The 20,514-nt window shown below is 44.1% G+C and overlaps 3 protein-coding genes and 1 long non-coding RNA gene across 8 annotated transcripts in view; 3 read left to right on the top strand and 1 right to left on the bottom strand.

Annotated features, from left to right (window-relative positions):
• Positions 1 to 6,307, top strand: part of kcnb2b (potassium voltage-gated channel subfamily B member 2b) — a 47,688-nt gene extending 41,381 nt beyond the window's left edge. For both annotated transcript variants that reach the window (XM_052053746.1, XM_052053745.1), the window contains one exon: positions 1,674 to 6,307. In XM_052053746.1, the coding sequence (XP_051909706.1) occupies positions 1,674 to 3,539 (1,866 nt within the window). In that variant the 3' untranslated portion in view covers positions 3,540 to 6,307. The remainder of the gene's footprint in view (positions 1 to 1,673) is intronic.
• A 2,115-nt stretch (positions 6,308 to 8,422) lies between these two features.
• terf1 (telomeric repeat binding factor (NIMA-interacting) 1) lies at positions 8,423 to 14,589 on the top strand. 2 transcript variants are annotated; one of them, XM_052053756.1, is made up of 13 exons: positions 8,423 to 8,660; positions 9,507 to 9,602; positions 9,683 to 9,810; positions 10,010 to 10,246; positions 11,555 to 11,655; positions 11,833 to 11,903; positions 11,982 to 12,087; positions 12,640 to 12,704; positions 12,807 to 12,871; positions 12,968 to 13,023; positions 13,204 to 13,298; positions 13,459 to 13,499; positions 13,575 to 14,589. In XM_052053756.1, exons 1-13 carry the CDS (start codon positions 8,471 to 8,473, stop codon positions 13,734 to 13,736), a joined length of 1,413 nt encoding a protein of 470 aa, XP_051909716.1. In that variant the 5' UTR covers positions 8,423 to 8,470; the 3' UTR covers positions 13,737 to 14,589. The 2 variants fall into 2 exon arrangements, with proteins under 2 accessions (XP_051909716.1, XP_051909717.1); XM_052053757.1 differs by having other exon boundaries at positions 8,548 to 8,691.
• On the bottom strand, positions 12,629 to 18,326 carry LOC127592812 (somatomedin-B and thrombospondin type-1 domain-containing protein). 3 transcript variants are annotated; one of them, XM_052053759.1, is made up of 6 exons: positions 17,852 to 18,311; positions 16,509 to 16,703; positions 16,366 to 16,444; positions 14,775 to 14,951; positions 14,327 to 14,458; positions 12,629 to 13,699 (listed from the first exon to the last, which is right to left on the bottom strand). In XM_052053759.1, exons 1-5 carry the CDS (start codon positions 18,093 to 18,095, stop codon positions 14,341 to 14,343), a joined length of 813 nt encoding a protein of 270 aa, XP_051909719.1. In that variant the 5' UTR covers positions 18,096 to 18,311; the 3' UTR covers positions 12,629 to 13,699; positions 14,327 to 14,340. The 3 variants fall into 3 exon arrangements, with proteins under 3 accessions (XP_051909719.1, XP_051909720.1, XP_051909718.1); XM_052053760.1 differs by having other exon boundaries at positions 12,629 to 14,458; positions 16,366 to 16,425; positions 17,852 to 18,326; XM_052053758.1 differs by having other exon boundaries at positions 12,629 to 14,458.
• On the top strand, positions 16,604 to 18,991 carry LOC127592813 (uncharacterized). Its single transcript, XR_007960227.1, has 3 exons — positions 16,604 to 16,742; positions 18,495 to 18,653; positions 18,731 to 18,991. It is a non-coding gene; the product is annotated as an uncharacterized LOC127592813 (long non-coding RNA).
• The last annotated feature ends 1,523 nt before the right edge of the window (positions 18,992 to 20,514 follow it).

The raw sequence follows: 20,514 nt of genomic DNA, 5'->3' as shown, positions 1-20,514 counted from the left end.
TTCTCCCAAAACCAACTGTCGTACAATTTGCACCCATTTGATTGCGTTCTGGATAAATGGCGTATAAATGCCGTATCAGCCGTTCCGTCCGTCTGCGTGTGAAAGAATGCCTTGAGAGTGACTTCCCGCCCAAAGCACTCTTTCAAGAGTTGCTAAGACGACATCCTTAAAACTGACGCCATAAAGCTTCTCTGGGACAAAAGCTTCTTTTTATCTTCAGATCCGTGGGAAAAGAATCTGAGCCGAGGCAGACAGCGGCATTATGAGGAACTTTTATTATTATCTGGGATCAGGCCAATGTGATTTTTTTTTTTTATGGCACTCAAATTTCCTTTTTTTTCCTTTTCCAGCCAACAGGTGGCGCTATAATACAATTGCACTGTTATGTAACACAGATTGTTCAAAAATAGATTAGTGTCATCAGACCGTAATTTAAATGCAATTCTAATCACTGCATTTAGATTAAGTTGCGATGACTTTTTTCGTCCGTCATCGAGGTCTTACCTTAACAGGCGACATTAATCCACATTTCTATCCTTGGCCATGTTTTATATTCATTTTGCATACGACCGGACTCATTATCATTCAGCAGCACGCCTGCAGCGCGGTTTGTGCTCAGACCTTCACTCACTCTTTTGATTCGCGTCATTTATTCCTTGCCTCTTGTATTTTGTTTATACACATCGACTTTGCCCAATGGAAATCGCCCGAGTCACTGTTGCACGAGTCATAATATCCAATTTGAAGTCGACACAATGTCAACTCTCAACTTAATTTCGCTTTTGACATTGAAGAGTTGTTGGGTTTTAACAACCGCGATGACAATTGTCAGACTATTGGGATTTTGTTTGAGCATTGGGATAACTTTTAAATAAATACAAGTTAATTAAAAAGAAAATGTCAGCACAGACAATGCAGGAGAGATTTTAAGACAGGACTTTTACAAAAACACAAACAGGCTTGATTTACGATCCAAATCAGACATTGAGTGTAGAGCAGCACTGCCGGGCAAATTTGACATTTTCAGATGTGGTATCGGGTCTTTCAGAGGCAGAACCGGATCGAAGTCGAACTGGATACTTTTTGGATCATCAAAGGCATCAACGTGCGAATTTTGGATGCTATGGAGGTCGTACCCGTAGCATACCGGGATCAAAGTCGATCTTTAAATTTATCGGCTTTGGAAGAAGTATCAGAGGCAGAACAAGGTCAAAGTTGAACCACAAACGTTTCTGGTTTAGAGTTAGGATCAAAGGGATAACAGAGTTGAAGTCACTGTGTAAATATACCCGCTTTGGGTATTGTATCACAGGTTTGTCAGAGTTGAGTTCACCTACATCGGAGATGGTATCAGAGACACAATAGGTTCAAAGTTGACATGTCGGTTACTCTGCTGTGAAAGTATTCTTAGAGATAGACTGACCTACACATTTTCTGGCTCAGAAGTTAGATCAGAGGCATACCATGGTTGTAATTTCCCCATTGCGGGACGAATAAAGGATATCTTAAGTTAAATCACTTATTGAACAAGCTTCAGAAGTTGTATTTAACTCATTTACTCCCAAAGACGTTTTTAAACGTCTTTTCAGACTTGGTCTAGAATTGGCTGGTACTGAATGAGTTCTTAAAGGACAGCCATTAATGCGGTCTTACGTATGTCTATGTTTCTGCAGATTCTGGCCATCTTATCCATCCTGTTCATCGTCCTCTCCACCATCGCGCTATCGCTCAACACCTTGCCGCAGCTTCAGGAGAAGGACGAGTTTGGCCACGCCAACGACAACCCTCAGCTGGCGCACGTGGAGGCCGTGTGCATCGCCTGGTTCACCATGGAGTACCTCCTCCGCTTCCTCTCCTCACCCAAGAAGTGGAAGTTCTTCAAGGGTCCACTCAACGTCATCGACCTGCTGGCCATCCTGCCCTACTACGTCACCATTTTCCTCACCGAGTCCAACAAGAGCGTACTCAAGTTTCAGAACGTGAGGCGTGTGGTGCAGATATTCCGGATCATGAGGATACTGAGGATCCTCAAGTTGGCCAGGCACTCCACGGGACTCCAGTCTCTGGGGTTCACGTTGAGACGGAGCTACAACGAGCTGGGCTTACTCATTTTGTTCCTCGCCATGGGCATCATGATCTTCTCCAGCTTGGTTTTCTTTGCCGAGAAAGACGAAGACGCCACCAAGTTCACCAGTATCCCCGCCTCCTTCTGGTGGGCCACCATTACCATGACCACAGTGGGCTACGGTGACATTTACCCGCAGACGTTACCCGGAAAGATCGTTGGCGGGCTGTGCTGCATCGCAGGGGTACTGGTCATCGCCCTGCCCATTCCCATCATTGTCAACAACTTCTCCGAGTTTTACAAGGAGCAGAAGAGACAGGAGAAGGCCATCAAGAGGCGGGAGGCGTTGGAGAGAGCCAAGCGCAACGGCAGCATCGTGTCCATGAACCTGAAAGACGCCTTTGCCCGGAGTATGGAGCTCATGGATGTCGTGGTGGAGAGAGGGGAGGATAAAACCTCTCTGGACAACCACCTGTCACCTAACCGCTGGGGAGGTTCCACCAGGTTGGCCACCTCGGAAACCAACCTCAAGTCGCCAGAGAAGAGGACCCTGGAGAACGCAGTGGCCGCGCCGAATTCCCCGCACCGGATCACCGTCACCACCACCGGGAGTCCGCGGTGGACGAGCAAAACCCCGCAGCACCTCAACGTACAGAATCTAGAGGAGCTGTACAACCAGATGACCAAGTCCCAGTCCTTCACCAACCTCCACACGGCCAGCTCCATGAGCACGCTGAGCACCACCGTTGCCGGCCCGGGGTCACCTAAGAGGTCCCACAGCCCCGAGATCACCCTCAAGGAAGAGCTGGAGATGAAGGCGGTGGATGGAGCCAAGACCAGACACCTCCAGGTACCTTCGCCCCTCCATCGAACGGCGGTTCAGCTTTCCTCGGACGACATCCTCAAAGACGGCTTTTACCAATCTCTTAACCGGGGTGACGGCTCGGAACTCCATATAGAGGAAGGTGAGAGTTTCACTAGCGCGGTGGAGAACATACAGAAATCTCTTCGCGGGAACAACCCTCTTAAAATTAAAGTGGGGAAGACGTCGCCCGAGGGCCCGCCGACGCCACCCAGCACCACGTCTCCTGGAGACATTAGTTCCAGCATCCTCGAGGAAGAGTCGCCAGATGGGGAGACGTCACCTCTCATGGCCAGCTCGGAAGCTCTTATCCAGGCTGCGGAGGAGGACGATGATAATGACGAGGCGGGGGAGACCGGCCCGTTGGTGGACGACCCACCCGGTGACGAGGGCCCATCCTCGGGCAACCATCTGATGGAGGTGGCCGGTGCCACTGGCGTGCCTCGGTCGCCCAGGGCCACGTCGCAAAACTGTCGCCAAGGCGTGGTCGGACCGGGCGACGGGGAATCCGACCAAAACGGACACAAAGTAGATAACCACATTTTCACGTCTGACATCCACCTGACACCCGGGGACAGCGGGCTCTCGCCCACCTGCGAGACCAGCATGTGATTGCGAGAAAGCCCCCTTGAGGCGATGTTTCTGCATGGCATGGCAAGTCCCTTTTACTTGTGTCGTTGTGTAACGCCCTGACAAACTGCTATCCTGAAGGAATCCACCCACGGGTGGAAACAGTTTCCGCTTGTACATAAAAGACAACCTCCTTTTCCATTGCACAGATAAAGTGATCTGTAAATAAGCACGCATTAAAAAAAAAAAAAGACTCATCTTTTATGGTGCTTTGTTTGCTGTGTAAATACTTGGACATGAAAGGCAATGACATTGCACGCAAAAAATATTTAAAAAAAAAAAGGACGGTACCATTGTTAGCAATGTGAAAAAAATGGGGCAGGACAACTGTTGTAGCGACCTATTTATTAAAAATAACATATCATTGATTACCTTCTGTGGAAAATGCAAAGTGTTCTCGTGATGACCCTGTAATTTATGTTTGTGCGTGTGTAAATTTTTGTTATGGTATTCGATCACTGACTCAATTAGTTAGCAAAAAAAAAAACCCAAACAAACAAAAAAAACATTTTGGTAATTGTAACGGACACATTTGATTTTAGAGAGGTTGTGGCTCACTGTTTAGCACAATTGTCTCCCAAAAATAAGTTTACAAATCGAAATATTCATCCATCCCTCCATTTTCTAATCTGCTTATCGTCACGAGGGTCGCTGGAGCCTATCCCAGCGGTCTTCGGACAGTTAGCGGGGTACATCCTGAACCGGATGCCAGCCAATCGCAGGACACACATTGACGAACAACCATTCATGCTCACACCTCGGGACAATTTAGAGTAAACAATTAACCTACGGTGCATTTTTTTGGAATGTAGGAGGAAACCGGAATACCCGGAGAAAACCCACGCAGGCACAGGGAGAACATGCAGACTCCACACATGAAAGTCGATACCGGAATTGAACCCACAAGCTCAGCACTGTGAAGCCGACCTGCTAACCAGTCGCCCACCGTGACGCCACAAATCGAAATAATGGAAGTGAAAATTAGGAATTTGTTTGTAAAGGCGGAAGAGAAAAAACATGAAAAAAACAGAATGATGCTACCTGTAAATCAAAAAAACTTGGTGCAGGTTTTTCACGCAAACAAAACTCCCAGTCTGGATTTAGCATCTTTATCAAGACTCTTGTAGCCATACGCATCGGCTTTATGGTTCGAAATGAATCATGTACTCTCCAGCGTATCTATTTATCTTTTCAAAGTTATTGGTAAATTAAAACAAACCCAAAAAAAAGCTTATTGTTCAAAAAACGTAGTTCTACAGTGGTAGGATTTGAATCACTTCCAATAATTCAGCAGTAGATTGAGAGCCATAAAAAAAGCAATTATTATGAAGACTATTTATGAATTACAACATCTATAAGCTTTATAATGTAACTGAATCTAGTTTGGCAATTTTAGTAAAAATATTCCTTCAGATAGCAATGGACCAAATCACATACACAGATAAGCTTGTGTCGAAGACACGAATATACGTCATGTAATTTTCGCACTGTAGCTCTAGTTTTATACAAGCCTCCCGTTTGTGTTGACCCGTTTTTTTAAAAGTGCTTTTTGGGGGAAAGGAAGCTTCTTCTGCTTGGATTAATAATTTAATATTAATAATCTTTATTGGGATTTGCCCCACTCTTTTTTTTCCCTTTTTTTTGGACACTTCTGGATAATTAAATGTCACGTGTCAAATGAATGCAAGAAGATTATTGCTGTCCCAGAGAAGCAAACATAACAGGAGGGTTACATTTTTAGCTTCCTAATAATTGTGTTTGTATTTTTTCTTTGTGTGTGTGTGTGTGTGTGTAAATTTAATTTATTCTGTTCTTGATTTCTTCACGCCGACAGAGAGCATCTCTGGTTGCCTTTCAATTCCAATTTATGGCTGAATTTTTTTGCGACTCGTGGCTGTATGTACAAAATGCATGTTTGTGGTTGTCTTTATTTTTAATTTTGTTTTTTGTTTTTTTGTCTGTCTTGTCATGAACACGGACGAAAAAGAGAGCGGGTGTGCTGAAAGTACAAGATATATTGTGTATTATATGATATATATACAATATACTATGTCAACTACTGCAAAAACTATGCAGGCCTAAAATTGTGGCACTTTATTTTCTTCGGTCTACGGGGGGATTTGTACAGACAGACAAGTGACTATGTATTTTTCCACTGTTCTATCTTTAATATGAGGCCAAAAAACAGTATTACATGGACACAAGAGAATTTCACCACAGAGTAATTGAAAATTTGGTGGTTATTTCTTTTTCTTTTGCTTTTTTAATATGATAGGAATTTTATTTCAGCAGTTCAATTAGAAACGTGAAGCTCAGTGACTACACACAGTGAAATTTTGTTTAGATTTTTTTTTCTTTGGTCACCTTTTACAGACTGTATACAAATCAATCTAATTTTTTCCGTCTTGAAATTGAAGCGCATCTGTGCGCCAGCATTTTTCTTTTAATTAAATTTAGGACAACATTTTGCACTGGTCACGTTTACTGTCAAAACAAACACATAACGTTGCTAACATGCTAACGATAGCATTAGTAGTCGCGGTTTTGGAGCGTTTTAAGTAACAGATATTTAAACAAAAACTGTTGTCCTTTCGAGAGAAAAAAAAAGTCTAATTTTATAGAGTTTTACTGAGCCCCAGACAGTCGTCTTCTTCTTGAGTATTTACGTGACGGTATTATACTGCCTCCCAGTGGCCACAGCAGGCACAGAAGTATTATCAGAATAAAATAAATTGCAGCATTAAAGATTATGAATTCAGTTTCTTTCTTTATCTGTGCACTAATACGGGTGTCACTTTTTGAACTGAACTACTGAAATAGATTTCGATTTATTTATTGACTGTTTATGTACTGTCAGGCACCCAAACAATGACAGACAGAAATCCAAATTAGGCCAAATGACTCAAAAACACTCACACTCCATTTGTGTCTTTTGGAGGAGAATAATTATATTTTTTTGAATTAAAAAAATAGAAATAAATAAAAAAACAAAAAAAAAGTCTCAGAATGGAGCACGACCACAGATTGGATGCCACCTTTTCATAACCACATATGAGAAGGTAGTGGCTCATTTTTGTGTAGTTAGAAAGAGAAAAAATAGAGAAAGAGTGGCGCTGTACAGATAGTCTAATTTTATAGTAGAAATCAGGTCTTGTAATGGATACAATTAATGCAATTAATTTCTCAGGTTTTCTATAACTGGATGCTTTTTGTCTTTCACTCTCCCTTCAATCACATTCACACATTGATGTCGAACCGAACCTCTGAGCACTTCCGACCTCAACGGTGCCCCCCCCCCCCCCCCCCCCCCCCCAGCAGGGCCGACCGATGGGGGAATTGAATGGATACGCCCACTTGTGTTGCATCCAAGTTTCTGTGTATGTGTTGACTCCCCTTCAAGACAGTGGAGTAGCGTGGCTTGTGTTATTGTCCCTTTTGGGCCACCATACTTCCGTTCCGGTATGTAATGTAACAACTGTATCCCGTCTGTCGGTGACTTTGCGCATCACGTTTTTTTTTGTTTCGCGCAAATGCAGCTTTCCCACATTGACATTACCATGGGTGTTTCTGATAGCTTGTGTCTTTTATTTTCTCTGAGAGAATGATTCCTGATCACAAACACACACATACAGTTTCTGTCTAAAGCGACATCTTTGTATGCATGTTGTAGTCCATAGGATGATGTGGTCGCAGAACACTTGTCGATGTGTCTCCGTATTGCCCCGCCATCACCAAGTCTGTTAGCATATGCAGAATAACAAATAAATGTACATATAACAAGTGGTGTTTGGATGCATTTTCCGCTGTATAAATATCTGGCTTGTTTTCTTTTTTAACCATTCGAGCCTGGCCAGTGCCGTGCCCTTCAAACATTGCCATTAGTAATGCATGTGATCAGTCGGACCCATCCGTAGTTGTTATATTTAACAAAATAAAACTTAATGACTTATTTGTAATGGCGTTTTATTTTTAAAATTATATGTAAAAATAGGTAACGTAACTTTTGAGCCGAAGTGTTGCTTAGTTGGCACGTTGCAAGGAAGCCAACGTGACTTGATGTGAAGTGTCGTACCGTCATCCAACAGTAGGGGTCAGTAGCACACGCGAGTACTGTAAGCACAAAAAATGGTCGTGTGGCTCAAAAAATAGTCAAATTACTCTGATCTCTCAGTTAAAAATAAATCGAGAAAAATTATTTAAAAATTAAAAACGGCATTTATCTACGAGACTTACTTTTGTTATGTATGTAGGGTTTTTGTATTTTACAGTGATTTCATTTAAGATATCCTTTATTCGTCCCACACTGGGGAAATTTACAGCCTCCAGCAGTCAAGAATGTATGTAGAAAGAAGAAAGAAGAAAGAGAAAAAAAACAACAAACATCTTTCAATTAAATGCAATATGAACACAAAATGGATAAATCGCAGTACTATTTACTTGAATTTTTATTTGAATGCCCATTTTGTATTTTGCAAATATTCATTTTTGCGTATTTAATATAATGTTTCTTTTCTTATTTTCCAGTCTATTTTTTACGGAAATTTGATTTTTCTATTTTAATTTGTATTATCTTTTTGTACATTTTAAAAATATATATTTTCATATTTCCTCCCAATTTTAACAATCGGTCGCATCATGATCTACTTTACATCAAGTATGAAATATAGTAGTATGACACTATATGATAAAACTAAAAACAGTGACTGTTATTTTTTTCCATGTATTTATTGATCTTCCTACCAAAATAACGATACAGGTACACGTTCGAGCACTTGTAATTGCTCATCCGAGACTGTCAGGGGCGCTACAGATTTCCGCATGACTTTCAACCAACCTCAGCCGTTGGCGTTTCCCGCTGAAAATTCAAGAAGCGGATTGCAGACTGAGTCCTCCTCGAACGAGAGAATGTAAACATGGAGCAACAAGGAAACCCCAAAGACAACAGTAACACCGATAAAACAACGACTAAAGAAGATCCCAACACCGGCGAGCTCGCTGCTGTGGCCTCCAAGTGGATTCTGGACTTTCTTTTTTCCGCCATTTGTCGTCGTTTTAAAGAGAGGAATCACGATGCCTTCAATTGCGCCATCTCGACTTATGAATGTAAAGTTGTTCACTTCACACTCGATTTGAGGTTTGATTTGACTTTGCAAATGCAACCGTGACGCGTGATTTGTATTTAGTCTTGAATGATCGACTCAACTTGCAGTAAATTGTAAACTGTGCTAACAAGTTAAAACGACTCGGGTATTCTCACGACACCAAAAGTGTCACAAGGATCCCATTTTTCGACTTTTCAAGCACCCTTAGAAACAACACTGGCCACAGTATTAAGAGTAATGCTTTCAAACACAGAGAAACTGGGCCAAATGTTATTTTGACGACAATTTTTACCAGGCATGGTTGCCCCATTTTGACGCACGCTGTTACTACTACAAGCCTTGGGGGAAGGGCTAATTTTATGATTCATTTTATTATGTTCAAACGATAAATATATACTGTTGTTATGTTCACCATAAAATACGTTTTAAGTAACGTTTCTCTAAATTGTGCCCTCTCTCATCTCCTGGGAGAAATTCTAATTTCAAAATGCCTTCAATTAGAGCAGTACAACAACATGACTTCATTATTTCTTAATATGTCTCCAACTCCAACGAATCTGATTGTCTTACTAGTTTCGGCGAAAAACAAATCTATTAAACTCATACGGACCAAAATACCAAACGGTTCTCTTGACGTTACAGCGGTGAAGAAGGCTGGTGAGTGACTTGGGTGTCAGCAAATGAAAGTGTGGAGGTAGCTGATAATAACTGGCTCACCTGTTAGACAGTCAGCGATGAGGTGACACTGTTGCTTGCGGGGATCAGCAGCACGTGTTTAAACAAATTCAACATCACATCTGATGAATTTATACTGATGTAAAGGCCTTTTTTCCCCCTCTCCCAAAAGCAATTTTTCAGACGCCGTTACTTGAAGGAGGAAGCTCACAAGAGAAAACCTTAATCTGCGCCTTCCTCGCCCGTGTCATGCAAGGAAAACAGTTGGGTGAGATTACCCACTACAGACTCTGCCTAGCAGTGCAACCTTTCATTTGCCTTTATCGCTTTTCATCACCTCACCTCTAGGTGCCCGATTTGAGGACGAGGATGCCGTGATGCCACTAATGTCCGCAGCCAAGACATGGTTTCACCTCAAAGATGCCGTGCAGGACAAAAGCTTGTTTGAGAACATCAGAGTTCACCTCGTCATACAGGTGATTTTCAAAAAGGCGGGTGGCTTGGAACAAATCGTGAGAGTAGTGGGGGGGAACAATAATTAAATGTATTTATTTATTTGTATTTTTTCTAAACAAGATAATTTCTTCAGAAAATTGAAAATGGCTTCCCCACCACTGTTGCATTCATGTCCCATCTGGATTCTGTTGTTTCATGTCTTACTGTGTCTTCTGTTAGTCTGTTGCGGTGTGTTTGGAGAAAGGCCAAAGAACGCAGGCATGGGGCGCCCTCAATTGGTTCAAAGAACATGTTGATTACCCGCAAAAAGTGGCAGCCAAGCTCTCCAACATCGTGGCACAGATGGACATCTACCACCCTTTCCTCACCGTGTTCAGTTTCAATCGACTGCTGGAGATGGTGCAGACCTTCCTTGATGCCTACCTGGTCAGGAATCCGTCAGACTTCCTTCTCAAGGTATGCACACCACCCCACGTTGCTTTTCTGCCACTTTGAACCTTGGTTTGGACTAGACGAGAATTTCCTCAACCTACAGGGGAAGTTCAGAGCTTTTTTAAATCTAATTTTATTTTTTATTATAATTTTTTTTTTTGTAATTGTAAACCGTACTTGTAAATCGGAACTCAATAGAGGCAGGGCAGGTACGGATCAAGGCTCGTGGGAACCAAGCTAACACAGCTAGAAAAGAGAATACTTACTATTTTTTGCCACTAAAATGAATTGTAATCGGTCTTTATTTTTTCATTGTAATTTCACATTTCATTTTTTTTCCTTAACTTTTGATTTCAAAGAGGATTTTCTGTCAGTTAAGTATGTTTTCTTTTTTGTTCAGTTTTCTTTCCAGATTTTAAATGCGGGGGAGGAAACATGATTTATTTAAAAGAGTGGGTTGCATTCTTATTATTTTCTTACCCTTAAATCTAGTTTTTTTCTCCTTGTATCCATCCATCCAGTTTACGAGCCATTTTTCGTCGCGGTCGTGCCGCAGACTATCCAAGCTGTTTATTTTATTTTATTTTTTTTAGATTTAATCTCATAACATGAATGCATTCCTTACTGTAATTTCATTTCATTTGAAAAAAGGGAAAAATAAAACAAAGCATTTTCACTTGTTTTCTTCCTTTTAAAAGTATGGAGACTTTTGAGAGAAACTTCCAATTCAAATAAAATAGTCTGATATAATAATAATATACGCACATTTTTTCCCCTTGTTGTTACAATTTTCAAAACAAAATTGGAGGAAAATCAATATCCATGGTATGTTCTGACCTTTAAAACTGGTGCTTTTCCTCTTTATGTTTTCATTTCAGTTAATGTTTTTAACATAATTCATTTAGGAGCGTATAAATGTCCGCAACAGAATTTATTAGAGCCTACGCGGCATTGTGTCGTCCTATTTAAAGGAACCAACTTTTAACGCGGTATTAAATATCTTGCATCATGAGCCAAAATGCTATCTTGGCCGCCACTAATTTGGCCTTACGATATTTTGGAAGGGCAACCAACCAGCCGATGCCAACTAATATGGCCACACCCTTCCTGCCCTCGCGATTAGGGCAAATGTGTCGCTTTTTCATTTCATCATTAGGCTGTCACGGGTGTTTTTCCATAATTGCGCTGGCCCAAGGTCCAGCCTCGACGGCCGCGGTTAAGTGGCGAGCCTCATTTGGCACAGCTTCAAAACATTTAATGCAAAAGTTAATGGGTTTGGAAAGGTAGAATATGAGTTGTAATCATTTATAATGTGTGTGTCCTGTCTTCCAGGAAGCCATTAAGGTGGTCCGGTTGTCCCAGAGTATCGACGCTTCGGACGCCGCGGCAAAAGAGGTCAAGTCCATCTCGGACCACTCAACGCTGGAGACAAAGTAGGAAATCATCTGTTGTTCCAGCCAAATCGCCCCAAAAAAGTCTGCCTACTTTAGATTTACAAACACATTTTAACCACAGGGAATCATAAATCTTGAACTCATTCTCCAGCGCACACCTATCAGAGTTGCCTTAGATTTGTTTCTGTCATTTCGTTGCCTTTCACATTCTCGTAGGACCAAACCAAATCCTCAAATCGACACGGCCCGGAAGCCGCGCGTGTCCCTCCGATGGCAATCTGTAAACGGTGAGTTCCCGCATTCAAGCTTTTTTTTTTGCGACGCCTCTTTTTAATCAACACCGTGACCACAAATGTCGTCCGCAGAGCTATTGTCCTTGAATGTGTCGAGCGCTGCGGACGAGCAAAGTATGAAAGGTTTGGAGGACACCACTCTCTCACTGGAAGCCGACAGCTCGAAAGATGACGTCAGGTGCGGAAAATTGTTAGAATAGGCTCATATTTCTTGTGTTATTCTTTTGTGACTGTCTCACAACGGTCTAGCATAGCTGTTTGTTTGTTTTTAAATTTAAGTTTAAATTCAAAAAATTCAAAAGTAAAACTTATCTCCCAATGCACACACAATTTATTAGCAGAAGGGAGCAAGAATGTGTACGTAGAGGGATACTGGCATCTTGTGGCGTTTTATGGATGTTGCTGCAGTTAAGAATTGCTTCTTGCTTGGAGCCGTCCTTCGTCTGACATTTGGTGGTGACGTCAACACAATTGATAGATACAAGTGCATATGTGTGTGCATAAAGTACTTTATTCCTCCCTTGAATGAAACAAATCCGTCCCAGCAGCAATATTCAGACATGCTGTATTAATACAACAGAAGCATTCGGCAAAGTACAAATACAAAGTGCAGCATTGAGAGGGAATTAAAAGAAATTCAATCAGAACTATTAATAATGATGTTTATATGTAGAACAGTTCTATTGCACATTGAACCTGTTCATATCCCCCCCCCCCCCCCCCCCCCCAGACCAGAACGTAAACTTGGCATCACAAAAGGCGCCCGCGGCTCCAAACGAAGATTGTTCAACAGTAGTGAGTTTAGCTTTCTCCTTTTTGCCGGATTTCCTTTTTTTTTTTTTTTTTTAAGTTTTTCCCCAATAAAATATAAATCCGTGGTGCAACTTTGACTCATAGATTCGTCACAGCTGGATGCATCTCCTGTCACTGTGGCCGACCGTCAAGCAAAAACGGCACTCGGGGTGAGTAAAGCCTGATGATACGAATACATCGCGTTTACGGGATGTATCATGAGAAATCGCCGTATTTGAACTATTTTGCACTTTTCTGCCTCATAGTACGTCCGCTTATCCGGCAACGACAAGGCTGACCAATCAGAGGAGACCACGCCAAAGTAATTCTCTTAATAAGAATTGATTTACCAGTACTGTTACGTTGCGGGTCAGTCTGACCCCGCCTGTCCATGACTCAGAAGTATTGTTGCTGTTCATAAACACAAACGCAACCGGTCAGTTGACCAACTTGAAAAACATCACAATAACAATGTGACTTTATTTTTATCACACCCATCCAGGACAAAACGCAATCTTCGGTCCCTCCAAATAAATGTGTGCGACCTGGACACTCGCATGCAGTCTCAAGTCTGCATCAGACCGCTGAGAAAAAAGGGTATTCAGTGTGTGTGCGTGTGTGTGTGAGTCTGTTCCTTTGAATAGCCACAACACATTATTTTGACCACCGCTAATTGTGCATGCACGTTATTCCTGATTACATGTTTTACTATTGTTCCATGACAAATTGAAATGATTGTTTTTCTGTTTTTCCCCAGATATAAACGATTCTGTTGTCGCACAGAAGAGGATTCCTCGGGTTAGTTGGCCCCACGACGAAGGATCCTCTGATCTGTGGTTGTATTATTGATGTATTTATTTATTTGTATTTTAGAAATGGACATCTGAGCTGGACAGTAGACTGGTGCAGGGTGTCCGGCAACACGGCAAAGGCAAGTGGTCTCAAATCCTGAGGGATTACGACTTTGAGGACCGCACTGGCGTGATGCTCAAGGACCGCTGGAGGGTTTTGGAAAGGACCCACAAAGTGAACTGAGAAGCATAAAAAAGGGGGGTCCACTTTTTCTTCTTTATTGTATTGGAATTGTGTTACGTTTCTGTACCACTAGAGGGCATGATTTGTCCTCCAAAAACATTGCGGACTCTTGCACATTGCATTCGGAGGTCTTATAGGATGTGCTGAGGCTGTTTCTTGCGGAAGTTGTTTTTCGACCGTTATTAGTCGGGTTTTTTAAAAAAATCATCAATTTAACTCGCCATTGACTCGATGTGGTCAAACTATAAGTGCAGAGAGTGCTTACATTTGATTATTTTTCCCCTTGTTTTTCATAAGAATCATCCATCTCTGTTGTCAGTTTAATGATCCAGAAGAGTGAAAATGTGATTGGAATGAATCAACATTAAAACGTGTGAAGAACATCATTTAAACAAACAACAGATGTCATGTCATTTAAAAAAAAATATATTAATATTTTACAGCCCCTTTTGGCAGATATGTTAAGTCCACGGGGGCCATTTTGTTATTGCGATGTTGTTCTGTTGGGGGGGTCTTTATATATTACGAGCTTTGGGGGGCTTTTTATAACGGTTCCCGAATCAAATGCTCAGTAAGTTGACCGCCGCTACCTTGACAGAGTCGTTCAGATGAAGACGAAGCTGTGCTGCGGTGGACAGTTGCACTGTTGCGTTTTGCGGATCCTCCTCCAAGTGCCACTGCAGCGGGGGTTGCCCACCGCCTGCCACTGCAGCACAGCATCCCTGGAGCCAAAACAAATGTTTATGACACTGGAACCCAACTTTTTGGTTAAGTTCCAGGCTTGCTTCAAAATGAAATGCATTTTTTTTTTGGTTACATTGTTACAAATTTAATTAAAATGCTGATGCACCGACTTTTGAGTTGTACGTCAAAGACTGTAAATACTTAAATATGAGTCCTTACTTAGTATTTTACTTTTAAAGAAGTTTTAAAAATCCATTTTGGAATAAGCCCGGAACGCAAAATGTGGTATAAGTGAAGCCCTGTGAATATTTTCCAGATGCACGATATGCGCTCCACAACAACACTGACACCAACCTGTTCATTTCCTGGCCGTCTCTTTGGCAACCACCACTGTGGTTGCGCATAGCGGGCGGCTGGCACGCCACGCAAACCGTGAAACCTTCGGCGAAGTAGCGCATCCAGTGCGTGTGCGGCCGATTCTCTTCTGTACAGTGAGGGGAGCGTGACTCCATGGAGAATTCCACGTAGAATCTGAGGAAAAACAAGTTTGTGTCTGATTAACAAGAAATCGCAATGGTCCTAGTAAAGGTGTGGACTGCTTCATTAGCTTCTTGTGCTAACTGCAATATAGTTAGACATTGATATGGCTCTTTTGCGACCAGTTGCATGAGTTCCAGTTCGTCCTTTTGAACTGTTATGAAGGGGGGCCAGAATGAAGATGGAAACTACTGCCTTAGCTTGTCACGCTTGCTGACACACTCGCAGGTTGACCAAATGTAAGTTGGACATGAGCGAAGGTGGAGAATGTTATGTCGGCTAACACTAGTCTCGCACTGGCTAGTCTTTTTATCTGGCTTATTATTTGTCTGATGGCAGGAATTAAGGTGTCGCTACGAGCCGCTAACGAGTTACACTTGTGTGGATCTACTCCAGCTTGTGTTTTGTGCATTTGGGTTCAGCTGTTTGAGAAGAAGAAGCAATGAGTGGAGGAGGAGACTTTTGTGTTAGCTTTTCAGGCTAGTTGCCACGCTTGAAATTCATTCATCTTCCGAGCCGCTTGATCCTCACTAGGGTCGCGGGGGGTGCTGGAGCCTATCCCAGCTGTCTTCGGGCAGTAGGCGGAGGACACCCTGAATCGGTTGCCAGCCAATCGCAGGGCACACAGAAACGAACAACCATTTGCACTCACACCTAGGGACAATTTCGAGTGTTTAATCAGCCTGCCACCCATGTTTTTGGAATGTGGGAGGAAACCGGAGCACCCGGAGAAAACCCACGCAGGCCCGGGGAGAACATGCAAACTCCACACTGGGAGGCCGGAGCTGGAATCGAACCCGATACCTCTGCACTGTGAAGCCGACGTGCTAACCACTGGGCTACTGGGCCGCCCGCTTGAAATTCAACCAAATGAAAATTGGATGAGGAAGGAACGGCTGAGTGAAGGTCTGCTGTGTTTGGGTCTCATCCTCCCTTGAAAGTCGACCAAATGGAAGGTGGATACAAGGAGAATCCTTGATTGAAGATGTAGACTGCAATGTTAGCAACTGGCGCTCAAAATTGAACCAAATGGAATCTGACCATTCGACAGAGCGAGTTAGCTTCTCGTGTTAGCTGCAACGCTTGAAAGTTGACGAAATGGAAGTTGGGCACATGAAGGAGTGCAGGTTGAAGGCATAGATTACTGCGCTAGCTTTCTACGCTAGCCACTTCCTAGTTAAACCTTAACAGGGATTTTGTGCGGCTAGTTCTACAAATTGTCCGTGATGAGTTTGTTTGAAAAGAATGAGTTTTGACTGGCGGTGGAGACTGCTACGTTAGCCTCGCGTGCTACATAAATAGACAACAGCGGACTGGTTTCCTGGTCTGTGTTTTTCACTCTGGGTGAAAAGGTCGACTGTGATGGTCTTTTGGTGAGCAAACAGTCCCACTTGTTGTGGTTACTCACCCTGCATCCAAAGGCGTCCCAAAGTTGTCCACCTTGGGCCTCGCCTTGCCAAACTCCAGACTGGTAATAAATGCAGGGCCTGATAACGAAGGCCTTGATCATTGCAGTGCTTTCAGAGTCATTCAGACATAATTTGAGTTCACCTGTGTCCAGTCGGCACGGGGTTCCCCGGCGGTCCCTGTAGTCCATGCAGCCGGCCCGCTCCTCCAGCGTCGGACAGGGTTCATCGCCATTTGCGGGCCGCTCGATGATGTGTCTCACCCGTCTACGCCAGGAGGGTTGGCACGGCTCTGCGCAGCCGCTCCAGAAGCTCCAAGCCGTCACGCTATACGCCTGAGCTGGAGTTCGGAGCATTGTGTCATTGGAGCTAATGAAATGTAAGTTCTTGATTTGGAATGCCGGAGATGTCTGCTTTTTCTGTGAGCAAACGTGGGGGGCAGGGGTCTGAATCTGTACGTGATGTGTGGCTGGTCTTGTTAAAAAAAATTATAGATAAAAATGTTTATTTATTTATGAAGAGAAGTAATCATTTAAATTCTCCCTCTGCGTGTTCTTCAAGCATTTATGACTAAAATGAAACTACACCCGTTGCTCTTTGTAGGTCTAAAAAGCAGGATGAGAGAGGATTCAATATACTTCCTATTTTCACTCTTCCAAATTTACAGTGTTAAACAAATTTCTTGTTACTGGTATTACACTAGGCGGCCCGGTAATCCAGTGGTTAGCACGTCGGCTTCACAGTGCAGAGGTACCGGGTTCGATTCCAGCTCCGGCCTCCCTGTGTGGAGGGAGAGCATGTTCTCCCCGGGCCTGCGTGGGTTTTCTCCGGGTGCTCCGGTTTCCTCCCACATTCCAAAAAACATGCGTGGCAGGCTGATTGAACACTCTAAATTGTCCCTAGGTGTGAGTGCGAATGGTTGTTTGTTTCTGTGTGCCCTGCGATTGGCTGGCAACCGATTCAGGGTGTCCTCCGCCTACTGCCCGAAGACAGCTGGGATAGGCTCCAGCACCCCCCGCGACCCTAGTGAGGATCAAGCGGCTCGGAAGATGAATGAATGAATGGTATTACACTCCAAATGAACAAGAAAAAAACTTCAACTGCAGTTATGTACCAAAAATTAAAAAAATAATAATAATATGTGAATGTTTACACTTGGAGAGAAAGCACAAGTAAGCGGGAAATTTTCGGAATCGGAACAACGTGTCAGTCAAACACCGTCACGGAAAAAGATTGAATTTATTCAGCCTCACGGATGACGCGCACCCTTGTGCTGTAAATCCTTAAACTGATCGACTTAATCGCATTCTTCAAATACTTTGTCGCTCTCCCCTACGGCTCGACCCGGCTCGGTAAACAGTTCCACCTCTGTGATATATTTCCACACCAGATAAGAATGCATGAATCTTATCATTTTTCTTTAGGGGGATGCGTGCTTATCTCAGGAGTGTCGCAAAAGAGGTCGAAAATGTACCTGTCGGCGCTCACCTGGGCAGTGGGAGAAGTAGTCAAAACAGCAGTCCCGCGTTGTGGCGCAGCCGCGGTCGCAGTAGCACGTCCCGTAGACGCGGTCCATCCTCCAGTCGGTGGAGGCGCAGCTCATATCTCGGCCGCTGCAGCATTGACCAAGGCAGCCTCCGGAAACCAAGCGGCGCTGTCCCAAATTGGCCAAAAGCAGCAAAAAGTAGACAATCTCCATTTCGAATGCGGTCGGAGAGGAGCGGGTTGTCATATCGTGACAGCTTCCAAGAGTGGCAACTCCATGTGTCCTCACGCGTCTCCTGTCGCACCTCTCTAGCGTCTGAATGGACTCGGGGGAGGAGGGTGGTATGTTTTTCTACCTCCCTCCTCCGCTTCCTTGCATCATCCCTCCACCGCCACGGTCGCAACACTGACGACAGTTTTCGGGCCACCCCAGAAGTCCCAGAGAAGAAAGGGAGGAATGTGAGCGCTTGGATGTTCTCCACGAGAGTGATAGTTGCCAAGTGTCGTTAAGCCCCGCCCCTTAACTTTCATTCTTGTTTGTTCCTCAGCATCACACACACACACACACACACACACACAGACAGATAGATGGAAGATGCTTTTTGAAAAGTCTACTGTTGTATTGATTATGCCTCTCTCCCAACAGTCTTCGCTTGGGACGCTTTGGGGAGAAGCCACATGTCACGCCATTGGACATGCTAATCTTGTCATTACAAAAGCAGCAGACGAGGGCGCATTGAGGGTCCGGGACTGTTTAAACACGTGCGCGCCCAGACGGTATGTCTCCTGTGATAGTTCCAGGCAGGTAAGGTGGACAAACGTTCGTTTATGGGATGCCTGAGCACGTGGTGAACTGCATTCTACAAATGAGGCCTCTTGCAGGGTTTGTTCGCCAGACGTTTGTAATGACTTCTGCGTGATGCTCCCGGGAGTTCAAGCGACGGTAATAACCTTCATCTCCACCACGATCATCATCATCATCCCCGGGTGAGACTGACGCGTCTGCATGACCTCACAAATACGTTCGGTATCTTTTATTTAAAACAACCCAAAAAAACCCCCTCAAAAGCATAATGCTAACGTTCAATGGAAAATGCCATTCATATGCTAATGATTAGCATCAATCGGAAATGTATATAATCACCCGGGCAGGAAATCATTCCGTTTATTCCATAATCTAATTGGTTTCCCGTACCGGGTTTCAAGATGACATCTGTATGGGGAATGTAAAACCGCGGCCGTCTCCTGGGTGACGCCCGACCCCGGTTGCCATGACACCGAGTCGTTGTGTTGACAAACCGGCTGCCTCGCTGAAAATTAGCTCCAACTCATCTTGTCTTTGACCTGGTAGAAGCTTTGTCGCTAAAGGAAGTCATACATTTAGATTGGGTTCGAATTGGGATTTGGTTCTGATTCTGGTCAATGGTGACGGTCCCTGTAAAGTTGGGGTTTGAGTTCTGGATGCCAGAAACCGGCACTAGGTAAAGGTTAAAAGTGTGATTTTATTCGGGTAATTTGTCGACCTCAATGCAGAATTACAAAATATGCAACATTTTCTAATCTGTTTATCCTCGCGAGGGGTCGAGGGTGTGCCAAAGCCTAATCTCGGCTGTTTTTCGGGCAGTAGGCGGGGTACACCCTGAACTGGTCGCCAGCCAATGGCAGGGCACGCATAGACGAACAACCATCCGCGCTCACAATTACACCGAGGGACAATTTAGGGCGTTACATTAACTTGCCATGCGTGTTTTGGGAATGTGGGAGGAAACCGGAGTACCCGGAGAAAACCCACGCAGACACGGGGAGAACATTCAAACTCCACACTGGAAGGCCGGAACCGGAATCGAACCCTGCACCTCTGCACTGTGAGGCGGACCTGCTAACCAGTTGCCCGATATGCCCATCCTATTTCTGCAGCGTCAATGCGGTTTATCCTCGCGTCCACCCAAAACCGCAGGTGACCTCAAACGAGGCGTCCTAATTGCCGCGACTGGGCCAAGTCCTCCCTGAGCCAGCCCCGCCGTCATTGTTCCACCTAATGAGCAACTCTCAGGCGGCATGACATGAATCGTCACTTTTGTGGGTAACCCCCCCCCCCCCCTCCCTCACGCCCTGGTCTGCCCACGCATGTCCCTCTCCGTTTCTTGCCTGCCTTTCGCTATGTTGACGCGTGTGCATTCCCAAGGTCTCGCCACAGACCGTTGAGGCATGAGTCACTCTTTATGGATGTTTGACTTGGCTTCTGTCACCATGATGCAATTAGCGGGCGGATATGCCACAGAAATATAGTAGTAGTAGTACCTTCCTGTTGTTGTACAGGTGGGACTCTGGAACGGGGGGTGGGGGGGTCAGTATCAACCCAACTGTTGACTCGCATCATGTTCGCCGAGCGCTTTCAGGCAATTACATTTGTGATGACAGAAGAAAAAAAAAAGAGTATCGTGTACGTCAGGCGACCACTAGCTTCGTGTTTTGCACTTGTCGCTAAGTAGTTACATTTTGATTTTACGATCTTCTGGGACTTATCTGATATTTGATAAGGAGAACAGAGTAGTAATATTGACTGCTACTGGTGCGGACTTTTTTGGGGGGGGGAGGGGCAAAAGACACGCAATCAAGAAAAACGGTATGATGGCGAATGTCCGGGGTGGGGCGACTGGCAAGCC

Source organism: Hippocampus zosterae, chromosome 20 (assembly GCF_025434085.1).
Source record: "Hippocampus zosterae strain Florida chromosome 20, ASM2543408v3, whole genome shotgun sequence".
NCBI lineage: Eukaryota > Metazoa > Chordata > Actinopteri > Syngnathiformes > Syngnathidae > Hippocampus > Hippocampus zosterae.
Note: the sequence above shows the minus strand (reverse complement) of the source record. Positions and strands in the feature narration are given on the sequence as shown.

What these genes read in the sequence shown, in the direction of transcription:
- LOC127592812 (XM_052053758.1), bottom strand. Translation starts at nt 18,095, where the DNA reads ATGACAACCCGCTCCTCTCCGACCGCATTCGAAATGGAGATTGTCTAC. An exon ending in CTACTTCTCCCACTGCCCAG is followed by an intron (nt 16,704 to 17,851) that starts GTGAGCGCCGAC and finishes TCCGAACTCCAG; the next exon opens with CTCAGGCGTATAGCGTGACG. An exon ending in GACGGCCAGGAAATGAACAG is followed by an intron (nt 14,459 to 14,774) that starts GTTGGTGTCAGT and finishes TTTTGGCTCCAG; the next exon opens with GGATGCTGTGCTGCAGTGGC.
- terf1 (XM_052053756.1), top strand. Translation starts at nt 8,471, where the DNA reads ATGGAGCAACAAGGAAACCCCAAAGACAACAGTAACACCGATAAAACA. An exon ending in CATGCAAGGAAAACAGTTGG is followed by an intron (nt 9,603 to 9,682) that starts GTGAGATTACCC and finishes CCTCACCTCTAG; the next exon opens with GTGCCCGATTTGAGGACGAG. An exon ending in ACGAAGATTGTTCAACAGTA is followed by an intron (nt 12,705 to 12,806) that starts GTGAGTTTAGCT and finishes TTTGACTCATAG; the next exon opens with ATTCGTCACAGCTGGATGCA.